Below are 12,673 nucleotides of genomic sequence, written 5' to 3'. Positions count from 1 at the left end.
TTGCAACGCTCCACTATATCTCGCGAAGGGTCGCCCGTACGGGCATGGTTCCTTTGACTTTTTTGTTCCTATCGATATGCTCTACTGCTCTGTCAAAGTCCCAATTTGCTACATTTGTCCTAGAATTGTGCCTCATTCACATCTGCAATCTTACCAATTCTGTTCAACTCATTCAAAAAAAAAATTATGTAAACAGTTTTTCTTATTTCGTAGAAACGAATGTTTGCAATCAATTGATCATAAAACATATTATATAAATACATTTATATTTTTATTTTGTATTTGTACAACACCTAACCCAATAACCTTAATTTTAATAATTAAAAACCGGAAGAGAATTACCCATCACTGAAAGAATCTGATGACAGTTCTTCACTCGATTCTGAATTATCGGATAATTGTTCGTGCCGAAATGCAGGATTAACGTGGCTACTTCCTTTAATTTTACACGAATTACTTTGTGCCATAATACTAAACTGTCAGACATTTAAACTATTCATATTTTAATTTTAAACACTTTCCACGAGTACAAAGAAAAACGTAAACACACGCTTACTATAAGCCCTCTAGTGAATTTTTCCCTCAGTGACATTTATTTAATATTATTTTTTAACGTTAATCTTTTAATCTTTTAAAATATTTATACTTAAATTTTTATTAAAAGTAATAATATATTAAATATGAAGTCAAAGCTTATTAGTGACGCGTTATAGCTTCGTGGGCGCCAGGGCAAATTTGAATTAGGGGTCCCCATGTACAGTACAGTGTTGACTTCAGACGTTTTTCTTTGGAGGAAATATTTTCTTATAAAAAATTAGTTTGGGGCCCCTTTGGTGGAGCCCCAGACAATTGTCCTTTTGCCCATAAGATAATGCGCCACTGAAGCTAATAAAAATAAATTTTTATGGTTCTTGAATCTTTTGACTCTAGACTTATTTTATATTTATTATTGATATGAAAATATATTCAAAATTTTTAAAACGATAAGCTTTTCAATTTGATGAATTTCAACCAGTCATCTTATGCTATTAAACGAAGTAATAGTGTTGCGCATCACGTTTTGTTTAATGGAAACAGTCCATTTCCATTAAACTCTTTTTCAACTCTCCGTCTTATGAAACCTTTTTTTTCAAGTCCATTTTGGATTCGGCCAACCCCGCAAGGGGCGGCCAGGTGGTGACGGACAGGATCTGACATATCCAGACTGACTGCTCCTCAAACAATTTCTGGCGTTTTTTACTCTTTGGCATTCGATTCCGGGTCCCCAGAGCTGAAGGCTGCCGTCTTAACCTCTCGGCCAACCGGGCCTGCCTTTCAGCAGTAAGGACTCGGATTCGAATCCGGATTCTCTTAGACATTTTTATTAAGCCGTAAATAAAAATCCAAAAAAGTCAATTTCACAAAGTTAAAAGTATATTAACTTCTTATGATTTCCATATATGTAGGCTAATTTTTCAATTAATAAATATTTTTTGTATTTATTCTATAACAATAAATAATTTATAATTGTTAACGTTGTAAATAAAAGTTACTTTACTATTGTCAAGAAATATTGTTTATTAATATTTCAGCGAGTTTTTCAAGGAGAATTCAGTAAAAAAAAATGAATACAGATTCGATAATTATAGATATTCCGGATGTTCCTCACCAAATAGTGTCCTTACCGGAATTGGATATGACAGAAAGAAAATTTTTTCAATTTGTCAAGAGTGGAGACGTAAATGAATTAAGAACTTTCTTATCGGTAATAGCGCTTTGAATGAGAAGACTTTTGCGTATCTTTTACAAATTTTATTTAAAACAGAATGAGATAAGATAGAACAACTAACTCATTAATTTATTCATATTTTAGAATAATGAACTCAATATAAATTGCGTTAATTATCAAGGTCTTTCTGCGCTTCATATCGCAGTCGAAAATGAAAACGTCGAGATGATTCAGTTCTTACTTACCATACCGGACATAGACATAAAGGATTGTGTTCTTCATGCCGTATGCACAGGAAATATAAAAATTATAGAGATGATATTGGATTCTCTTAAGTAAGTACAAAATGATTAATGAGATGATTTTCAATTTCCTAAAGTTTTATTAATTTCTTGCTTCAGGGAGAGAAATTTGGAATTTCAGAGTTGTTGTAAGAGCATAGAATTTGATTACGGCATGACACCTCTTATACTGGCTGCTCAAAGAGGTTCTATTGAAATAATTCGACTTCTGTTAAAAAGGAATCACCGTATACCCGAACCGCATTTGCCTACATGTAAATATTAATTAATATATTTATTGAGCTGCAATTTAATAAACTGTAGTCCTACAAATTCCCACTGTCGTCCGATTGTCTGTCCGTCTGTCTTTCCTTATTCTCGAGAACTGAGTTAAATATTGACTTACACCAATTCAATCTCTACTTACTCAAAGAAAAAAATTAATTGGCTAAATCTATACTAATATTATAAAGAGGTAATGTTTGTATGTATGTTAGTTTGTATGCAGCAGGTAATCTCCGAAACTACTCATCCCATTTCAAAAATTCTTTCACCAATATTTAGAATGGAACTTCAGGGCGGACATAGGCTGTATATTATTTCGTTAAACATGGGAGATGGACAGTTCTTTACGGTAAGCCTTACAGGGAAGGCTTACCGTAAAGAACTCTGCTTCTATTTATATTATTTTAGATGCGGGTTTTTGCGTTTTTGATTGCGTTTTAATAGAGTATGTCAACAGATTGTACACAAAGAAGGGATTTTTCGATATTCCCCCCGCGGGGAAGAGAGACAGGATTAAGGCTTACTGTGAAGAACTTGGCTTCTATTATACTATTTTAGATGCGGGTTTTTGCGTTTTTGATTGCGTTTTAATAGAGTACGTCAAGAGAATGTACACTAAGAAAAAATTTTTCGNGATCATAAAACATATTATATAAATACATTTATATTTTTATTTTGTATTTGTACAACACCTAACCCAATAACCTTAATTTTAATAATTAAAAACCGGAAGAGAATTACCCATCACTGAAAGAATCTGATGACAGTTCTTCACTCGATTCTGAATTATCGGATAATTGTTCGTGCCGAAATGCAGGATTAACGTGGCTACTTCCTTTAATTTTACACGAATTACTTTGTGCCATAATACTAAACTGTCAGACATTTAAACTATTCATATTTTAATTTTAAACACTTTCCACGAGTACAAAGAAAAACGTAAACACACGCTTACTATAAGCCCTCTAGTGAATTTTTCCCTCAGTGACATTTATTTAATATTATTTTTTATCGTTAATCTTTTAATCTTTTAAAATATTTATACTTAAATTTTTATTAAAAGTAATAATATATTAAATATGAAGTCAAAGCTTATTAGTGACGCGTTATAGCTTCGTGGGCGCCAGGGCAAATTTGAATTAGGGGTCCCCATGTACAGTACAGTGTTGACTTCAGACGTTTTTCTTTGGAGGAAATATTTTCTTATAAAAAATTAGTTTGGGGCCCCTTTGGTGGAGCCCCAGACAATTGTCCTTTTGCCCATAAGATAATGCGCCACTGAAGCTAATAAAAATAAATTTTTATGGTTCTTGAATCTTTTGACTCTAGACTTATTTTATATTTATTATTGATATGAAAATATATTCAAAATTTTTAAAACGATAAGCTTTTCAATTTGATGAATTTCAACCAGTCATCTTATGCTATTAAACGAAGTAATAGTGTTGCGCATCACGTTTTGTTTAATGGAAACAGTCCATTTCCATTAAACTCTTTTTCAACTCTCCGTCTTATGAAACCTTTTTTTTCAAGTCCATTTTGGATTCGGCCAACCCCGCAAGGGGCGGCCAGGTGGTGACGGACAGGATCTGACATATCCAGACTGACTGCTCCTCAAACAATTTCTGGCGTTNTGATGCTAACGACGACCTTCATATTTTGGTTTAAATCGTGGATTGATATACATCACATGGGAGCTAAAGATGTCCCTAGACAATTTTGGTCACCATATGACTCCACTCTCATACACGAAGCTTTACTAAGTTTTTCCGGAGTTCTAGCTATTGGAAAAATGCTATATTATTTTCAACAAAGTTTTCATTTGGGACCCATTCAGGTAATAATACGAAACGTATTAATTTCTAAGTGCAGTCCAATCTCGATAATCCGAAACATACGGAGCTGAATAAGGAGATTGCCAGATTATTGTAAGTAAGATGAATCAATAGCACATAAATAAATTTGATAGTGCGGAGTAAACTGTTAATTAATAATAGCAAAATACGTGTTGAATTTCTGATGAAAATATTCTGTCTTTGCCCATAAATTGTTTTACCAAGTTGGTGAATTTCACTAAACCTAGTGGAAGTAGTGGTTGGTGTTTTTGAAAATTTTGAGAGATTGATTTTATATTTATATAGAACTTACTATGTTATAAGATACTATACCTTTTTTAAAGAGCTTAATAATTTTTAATGCCCAAGCTTAAGTGTTCGAGCTCAGGTTCAATATCATGCAACCTTAAGTGGGAAATGGAGTTTGAACGGGTGGATTGTCTAAGACTTGACAACCGTGCCGGCAATNATATAGAACTTACTATGTTATAAGTTCTATACGATACCTTTTTTAAAGTGCTTAATAATTTTTAATATCGTGCCCAAGCTTGAGTGTTCGAGCTCAGGTTCAATATCATGCAACCTTAAGTGGGAAATGGAGTTTGAACGGGTGGATTGTCTAAGACTTGACAACCGTGCCGGCAATATCCCAGTCGACTAGCGTTGAATATCTAGAAGTGTCGAGATTGTACTGTAATTGCTCTGTAAATAAACTTCGATCAGGAAAGATTATTTCTATGTGAAATGCGTATTTATTTAAATAAATAACGTAGATAAAAATGTCATAATTAAATTTCCTAGGTCTCTTTAACACGAATGCTGGTAAATATCGCATGGTTCTTGGCCGGAGTTTTCATTCTGCTGAGCACCATTGCCATTTGCATGACAAGTTTATATTCACACTATAAAGGAATGGAACGAAAAGAAAACGGCGGGGAGATAATTCTTCAAGATGCTGCTTTCACTTCGTAAGTAAATTTACGTTACTAATTTAAATAAAATAAGCAAGGATAGACTACTAAATTTTGAAAATTCTATAGTTTATCTTCTTCGATGAAGACTTTATTCTGGGCTCTGTTTGGATTAATCGATCTCGATTCTGCAGATGTAATAGTTGGGATAGAAACCGAAACATCACCCGAAGTAATCATTCACCACAGTTTTACCCAGGCTATCGGGACTTTATTATTTGGCAGTTATCATGTGCTAATGATTATAATTTTTATTAACATATTGATTGCTGTTCTAACAAATACTTTCCAAAAAGTCGTGGTAAGAACTTTCATCTTTCATATTAAGGGTCTATTTGATTGGTTGGGATAGTGTACATTTCGACTTCGATTTGACGTCATTACTTCAGTTTTACAATGAATAATTCTAAAGAATGACGTCAAATTTAGGTAAAAATATGCATTATCCCAACCAATCGAACAAACATTAAATTAGTATCAGATGGCCATTACCAGACCTTCATAATTTATCAAGAAATCGGGACAACATCCACTGATTTCTGACCTATGCCAGTTGAGCCCATTACGGAACGGATTGTTCATAATGAGCATAATCATGGCTGGCCATGTCCTCTTTGATGTGCTTGTGTTAATTCATACAAGCTATATTTTAATTTCATATAAATTACATAAGCTTTGTTTTTCGTGTCGGCATTATCCTAAATTATTATTTTAATGATTCAGGATAATGCCGACATGGAATGGAAATATATCAGAACCAGACAATGTGCTACATATTTTTATGTAGACGAAGCCGTACCCAGTCCTTTCAATTTAATGCTAAATTGGTATGAAATATGTTCTAAGGTAAATTCTGTAATAGAAGCAACAAAAGTCTGCAATATAACAAGACTATTTACACCACCCAAACGAGAATACTTCTCTTGGCTGGTATGTAAATTATTTTAGTCATTTAAATAATTGGATCATCAGGATTTTTTGCAATAAAATTTACTCATAATGAATTTCAGAAACGTTGTTACAAGATAAAAGAAGCAGAGATTGATGACGAGGAAGCAAACAAAGTGAGTTTTATTTGTAAATGCAATATATATTTTAAAAGCTGAAATTTGATCATTGTAGGTAAATAATTCCTTTTTCTTCCCTACGAAATAGGAACTGATGAGAAAAATTATGCAAAAATACCTACGAACAAAAGCCAATATTAATCACGATTTACACAATATTAACTCTAATAAAATGATATAAATTTTTAAAATGTATTTTAATTCGAAAATAAAATTATCCTTTGATGAATCAATTTCAGTGCAGTACAGTTTGTTTAGTACATGATGACCTCATTTTATACGAAGATTCACATTAAGGAACATTTCAAAATCAATAGCAAAAATTTAAGAACATGACAAACAATGAAAAATCCTTTAATATAATTCTGGAAGAATTATATTAAAGGATTTTAAATATTAAGAGATGATATTATTATTACGAGTTAAGCCGCAGTTTAAGCAACTTAGAAGCCTACGTATTCCTCAACTGCACCCTCCAAAACCAAGCCTAATTTAACGTGATTAAACACTTTCCCTTTTGTTTTCCTTACACATACCGGGGTGGGAGGTAGAAAATCTCTCTTGCTTTCATTTTATTTTGTGTTGATCTCAGCTTTCACTTAAAACGCATTCTTTTCGCGCATACTTTTGTAACAAAATAGGCCTTTGCGTAAAACTATCTTGAAAGAATAGACCTATAAATTTCCACTTTCATCCATCTGTCTTTCCTTAATCTCGAGAACAGAGTTAGATAGATCGTACTTGTATCATAGAGATCATATGTGGAAAGAATGGTGCAGGAGGCCCCGATTAGCTGTATACGAACTTCAGATGCAAACCGAAAGTCGCCTGATTTCAATTCAAAAATTTTTCCCAGAACGGAGTTACATAAATGGGTTTGTTTCTTTGTTATCGGGACTACTAATTTGAGGTGGAGAGCATATATTTTAAATTTAAAAAAATTAAAAATATGATTAAAAATTGCAACCAGGCATTGCTAGTTATTTAAATAGATTGCTAGTGAATAATTGTAAATATTTTTAAGTTTGAGATATTTATTTGTTCTTTCATTAATTGCTTCAGCTTTAGTGAGAGAAGAATTATTGTTTTTTTACAAGAACTAATAGGAGAATATATACAATTTAGTCTAAAATCAGGTCCATACGCAGGATTTTTTACAAAATACTGGAAATGGCAAAAATAAACAGTTTATTTATTTTAATTCTAAAATAGATAATTGACGCGATTGTTCAAAAAATTTCGTGGCGATTTCGCCCTGTGGGCACTAAGAGGGCCTCTTTTAGCAAGCCCGTTATGGGTTCGGCCAGGCCCACAATGGGACGGTTCGGTGGCGAGGGACGGGGCCCGACATGGCGGTACGTAGTGTCCATTGATATCCGGTGCCACCGTTTTTATTTTATTTTTTATTTCGTGACGATTTTAAATTCGCCTTCCAACACAGTATTGTATTGCCCATTGTAATACATCATTATAAATATAATAGATTTTTGTATGAATATACAGTATACGTAATCTAAGTTTTTAAAATATAAATAAAAATAAAATATTCAAATATAGAATAAAAAGTTCCGGTACGTAATATTCTACGTAATTCTCATTCTAAATTTTTCGGTTCTGTAGAACACGATTGAAAGTTTTAAATTGTAACAGAAATTCTCGTCTTATTTTAACAAAAATGTTTCCTAAGAAAGGATTGAAGAAAGGTGAAAAGCGAGCATTTGATGCTGAAAAATTGCATATGACCATTACTGATAAAGTAAATTATGAATCTGAGATAAATTGTCTTAACGAAGAATTGTTACGGTTAAACGAATTATTTGAAGAGAAAAAAGCATTAAATAAGAAACATCAAGAAGAATATGAAAATGAGAAGAAAGATAAAGAAGAAATCGTATCGTATTTAAACTTTATAATTTCAGAAAATGATGAGGAAATTAAAAAATTAGAAAGAAAATTAGAAAAAATGCCTAACGAACATAAAAAAGAAAAAGAAAATATAAAAAAAGAAATAGATGAAGAATTAGCAGAGCTTATAAACGATATAAAACATACAGAAAGCAATAATTTAAATATGGAGACTAGTTTAGCCAATTTATCTGAGACAAAATTGAATAAAATGTACATAGAAGAATCAATTAAAACTCTAAATCAAACATTAAATGATGATAAAGAAAATTACGCTAAAATTCTTCACGATTTTGAAAAGCATTTTATATTAGAAAGTGATCGAATTCGAAACGAATTGATTAAAAAAGTCGAAGAAATGGCCTCCGAATACACGAAAATATCCGATGATATATTGGCAGATAAGATTATTCATGTATTAAAAGAAAATGTCATGAAAAAGAAAGAATTGAAAGAACTCGGAGAAATTACTTATCAACTTTTAAATAAACGTGATAATTTTAAATTAAAAATTGTAGAAATAGAAACGAGGAAGAAAATAGAGGAACATCGACGAGATGCATTGATACGAGATTACAATCGGAGAAAAGCAAGTATTGATGAGATTCTAAAAAGTCTTCGTAGAAATTCGCATGAATTAGAAAAAATGAAAAAACTATGGAATGAAAATATTTTATTAAAGAAAAACATTCTTTATCTACAAAGATCTCATAACAATATTGAAAATAAAATTACACATTTATTAAACAGAATTGATGAACTTAACAAGAAGTTAATGAAAGATGAGAAAGAAATAAAAAGAAATGTGGAACAAATAAGAAATTTGAAGATCTTAATGAAAAATGCCGCAAATATTATTACAGAAGCTATTATTTGTCCATCTGAAAATGAAGAAGAAATGGTTGATTACAATTTAAAAAGACAAAATATGTTAAAATGTTTAATTGATATGTTTGAACTTGTTACAAATATGGACGATAAAAATCATTATAAAGAATTGATACTGATTAAATTTGAACCTAAGGAACTAATGAAACAAAAAACTGTTTATAAAGCAGAAGAGGAAGCGGTACCTAAATATATAACTAAACCTAATTTTAAAAACTTATTTTCTAATACTAATGAACAAACGGATATTTGTAACGTTAATATATTTAAGAAGAGTCATAAATATCCACGTTCAAGAATAATTAGGGCAGAAATGGAACTTTTATCCAGAGCCGAAACTATTGAAGCCTTAGAAAAGTTACTTCGGAGATAATTCATGATGAAACTGTTATTTAAGAAGATACATTTAATTACAGAAATTAAGATATGTTTGTAAACATTTTTTCAGTTTTGAATAGAAATAAAAGCTTAATGAAGCCTAAATTTAATTGAATTCATTTTGAAATGATATTAAAAATATGACTAAAACAAATGAGATCCAAACANTAAACAAAATTAATTATAAAAAAAGATTCTTTTCATTTGAATAAGATAAAATTTGCAATTCATGATGAAACTGTTGCTTTCAAGCGTTTTCTTCTGCTACGATTAGAGTCGTCTGTATCAGAACTATCAGAACCAGAGCCACCATCAAATGCAGATATTGAATCACCCTTATTATTTAACTGTTTTGAAGATTCTAATGGTGATCCTGTAAAGTTTCCATTCTTTTGTCTTTCTAAAACAGCAATTTCTTCCACTAAACGCTTATTTTGTCTTCTAAGATTATCAACATCTTGCTGACGAGCTGCAGTTCTTTTTTGCATAAGTTGAATATATTCAGCCGCTTTTTTCAGAATCTGGGCACGAGAAATTGTTTTCTTTGCATTTGCATTATTTTTCTCTCCAGCTGCTGAAGGTAAAGCATCTCTCAAACTAATAAAACTATCTTTAATATGATCTCTTCGTTTTCGTTCCAAAGCATTGTGATGGGCCCTCTTATCTGCATCACTTTCTCCATCCATATCTCTCTCTTCTTCACTCATTTGTATTTTTTATTTAGTAACCAGCAGCTTTAAATGAAAATTTCTGAAACTATTAAAATACAAAATCAGATTCAATAAATTAAAATACAGTAGAGCGTCGATTATCCGAATCAATTGGGGACTGGGGTTGTTTGGAAGATCGATGTTTCGGATAACCGATTATGTGCGAAAAANTTACTTTGAATAATAATGTTTAGAATTAAACTTAAATTAGTAAATGTATTGTCATTTTAATCAAATATGAACAGAATGAAACTAAACTTTTTCACAATTTTTCGGTCATATGAAAATATGAATTTAAAGATATAAATTACGTGCATTTGTTTTTATGTAAAATAAATAATATTAATTTGACTAATTGGATAATCAGAATGTGGTCAGCGTAAAAAACTTTTGCCCATGTGTATGCTATTTGGCTACATCGTATTGATAGAAAGGATTAGGATCACTTTTTAAGTATTCATATTTTTTTCCTGTTTATTAAAATTGTGATTACACGGTTTTCTTCAGAATTAAGGACATATTATCGAAATGTTTCTATTGATCAAGATCGAAAATAATGATTAATTGCATTACTGTGGTATTTTCGAGCTTTAAGCTGATAATCGTTTCAGCATAAGCTTATTTTAATTGAAATAACCATTATTAATTTTTACAAATTTAACGATAAAAAATCGAGTGAAGAAAATTTTAAATAGTGTGAATGTTAAACATAAATAGAATTTTCCAAATATACATTGGCCTGAAGCCAAACTTATGCAATCGTTTGGAAGGCTTTGATTTGTTACCAATTTAAACAGATTGATTCTTGTATCAAACACAGCAAAAACTCTGCGTTGGCATTTCGGGTGGCGAGACATCATTGCCAAACAATATAAGATGACTGCCAGAAGTTACTTGAACTTCAGGAAAACGGCGTCGACTCTGAAGAAAATGCTCATCAGTCTCCAGATATGAGTGTTTCGAGTAACGAGCCTGACACCCATTAGTAGCAGAATTGATTATCCTTATCTACTAAAGGGTGTAGCCTACCTCCAGTGAGGATTTCTATAGGAAACTGGCTCTTATTTAGGTGAAGAAAACTCGGAAAACTTCACGTAATCAGCCTGTTGGTACCAGTGTTTAGTGGTTTAATCTTTTAGGGATAAAAATAGTAGGGCTCACAGAGAAAAAGTGTTAGATGCAAAACACTAAATCTGTACAGTCTTTCAAAGTATTAGTTCAAGCTTCTCGTCAATGGCATCATAAATGACGTGCGTGAAATTGGTGACGTTGATTAAAAAACGGTACTTTTTCGTTTTTATCACTAAGCAGTAGTTATAAAGAGAGAGATTCGTCCCTTTTATATTCGGTTTCAAAGTTTTTTTTTTTTGTCTTTTTCTAATCTTTTTTAGAACTACGGTATATTCTCAGTGCGGTTAAAAACTGGTCACGCTTTAAAATATTTCAAACATATTTCTATTCTTTTTGGGGCATTTTTTGTAATTAATCACTTTACATTTAATATTTCATCTAGAGATGACTAAATGCATCATTTCAGTAATATATTTTAAATAACTTTAAACTTACGTTTAATGACTGTCTAAAAATATAATTAACAAAGCTACATTGATCTCACTGACTGACTTACTCATTGACATATAATATTTGAATAGAAAAATGAAATAGCACAGTTGAAAAAAGACATAAAGTATCAATATTTTACATTACCAGAAAAACTTAAAATTTCTGAAATGTCACATATTTTAGACGCTAAGAAGTGTAACAACATTAGAAGTCAGGCGATCTGCCAAGGTGTGCCATACGGGAGATCTTTTATGGGAAACTGGTCTTTATTTAAGTGTTACTAACGTGAAGAAACCCGGGAAAACTTCACTTGGCCAACCAGTTGGCTAGATGCAAACCCACGACATTGAGAGATGAACTTTTATATATTATTATCTTCAATCAATTTAATCCTGTTAATCAGGTTGATTATTTCTCACAGCTCACACTATCCAGGTTAATCACGTATACTTTTTACTGTAGTAATTTTTAAATATTACATATGTATTATCTTAGCCTCTCTTCAATGCTGTTTAAAACAATATTACAATAATTATAATATAATACACAACATAAAATACAATAACATAGTTACTTACATATGAGAGTAATCATAAAACAGAACCACTGGCACACAACTTAAGAAATGAAGTACAGTAGAGCGTCGATTTTCCGAATCAATTGGGGACTGGGGTTGTCCGGATAAGTGATATTTCGGATAACTGATTTACATACGAAAAAATAGTTTAACGTATCCCATGTCGAAATTTTTTCCGTTGCGTGTCGCTTTGCGTTGAATTTTCGTCGGTGTTAAGCCCAGAGTCGGTAGATTAATTGGTCTTTCGACTTCCTATCTTCGCTCGTTGCTAGAATCAACTAGAGACAAATGTTACCACCAGGGGCACTGCAATCACTACAAGACCGCTAGATCGAATCCCTGTGAGGTCGAATGTTTTCTTTTTATTGAAAGATATATAACCTTCGAGTTCGATTTCATAATTTTTTATATGCATTTTATTATAAGAATGAAAAAGCTTTTATTTAAACCCAAAACCAGGTTTATGGATAAATAAATGACACTTAATAAAACATTAAACACCTTC

At 31.6% G+C, this 12,673-nt stretch overlaps 3 protein-coding genes and 1 pseudogene across 3 annotated transcripts in view; 2 read left to right on the top strand and 2 right to left on the bottom strand.

The window, feature by feature from the left end:
• Window positions 1-546, bottom strand: part of LOC111626531 (protein inturned-like) — a 41,572-nt gene extending 41,026 nt beyond the window's left edge. The window contains exon 1 of the mRNA XM_023369932.1: window positions 343-546. Within this exon, the coding sequence (XP_023225700.1) occupies window positions 343-467 (125 nt within the window). The 5' untranslated portion in view covers window positions 468-546. The remainder of the gene's footprint in view (window positions 1-342) is intronic.
• An 829-nt stretch (window positions 547-1,375) lies between these two features.
• On the top strand, window positions 1,376-2,377 carry LOC111626545 (transient receptor potential-gamma protein-like). Its single transcript, XM_023369955.1, has 4 exons — window positions 1,376-1,411; window positions 1,629-1,744; window positions 1,853-2,043; window positions 2,110-2,377. Exons 2-4 carry the CDS (start codon window positions 1,676-1,678, stop codon window positions 2,273-2,275), a joined length of 426 nt encoding a protein of 141 aa, XP_023225723.1. The 5' UTR covers window positions 1,376-1,411; window positions 1,629-1,675; the 3' UTR covers window positions 2,276-2,377.
• Window positions 2,378-3,916: 1,539 nt separating this feature from the next.
• Window positions 3,917-6,373, top strand: LOC111626550 (short transient receptor potential channel 4-like). Its single transcript, XM_023369960.1, has 6 exons — window positions 3,917-4,111; window positions 4,911-5,077; window positions 5,150-5,381; window positions 5,804-6,010; window positions 6,091-6,144; window positions 6,236-6,373. The coding sequence occupies exons 1-6, from the start codon at window positions 3,965-3,967 to the stop codon at window positions 6,326-6,328; spliced, it is 900 nt and encodes a 299-aa protein (XP_023225728.1). The 5' UTR covers window positions 3,917-3,964; the 3' UTR covers window positions 6,329-6,373.
• Window positions 6,374-9,486: 3,113 nt separating this feature from the next.
• Window positions 9,487-10,112, bottom strand: LOC111626547 (annotated as a pseudogene).
• Window positions 10,113-12,673: the final 2,561 nt, after the last annotated feature.

This window comes from Centruroides sculpturatus, unplaced genomic scaffold, assembly GCF_000671375.1.
Source record: "Centruroides sculpturatus isolate CEXI.00-Female unplaced genomic scaffold, Cexi_2.0 scaffold398, whole genome shotgun sequence".
Taxonomy (NCBI): domain Eukaryota; kingdom Metazoa; phylum Arthropoda; class Arachnida; order Scorpiones; family Buthidae; genus Centruroides; species Centruroides sculpturatus.
This window is presented reverse-complemented; position numbering and strand designations above follow the sequence as displayed.

Excerpts from the sequence above, each read along its gene's own strand:
- LOC111626545 (XM_023369955.1), top strand. The coding sequence starts at position 1,676 with ATGACAGAAAGAAAATTTTTTCAATTTGTCAAGAGTGGAGACGTAAAT. Across the intron at positions 1,745-1,852 it reads AATTAAGAACTTTCTTATCG|AATAATGAACTCAATATAAA; the intron begins GTAATAGCGCTT and ends TTCATATTTTAG. Across the intron at positions 2,044-2,109 it reads ATGATATTGGATTCTCTTAA|GGAGAGAAATTTGGAATTTC; the intron begins GTAAGTACAAAA and ends TTCTTGCTTCAG.
- LOC111626550 (XM_023369960.1), top strand. The coding sequence starts at position 3,965 with ATGGGAGCTAAAGATGTCCCTAGACAATTTTGGTCACCATATGACTCC. Across the intron at positions 4,112-4,910 it reads TTCATTTGGGACCCATTCAG|GTCTCTTTAACACGAATGCT; the intron begins GTAATAATACGA and ends TAAATTTCCTAG. Across the intron at positions 6,011-6,090 it reads GAGAATACTTCTCTTGGCTG|AAACGTTGTTACAAGATAAA; the intron begins GTATGTAAATTA and ends AATGAATTTCAG.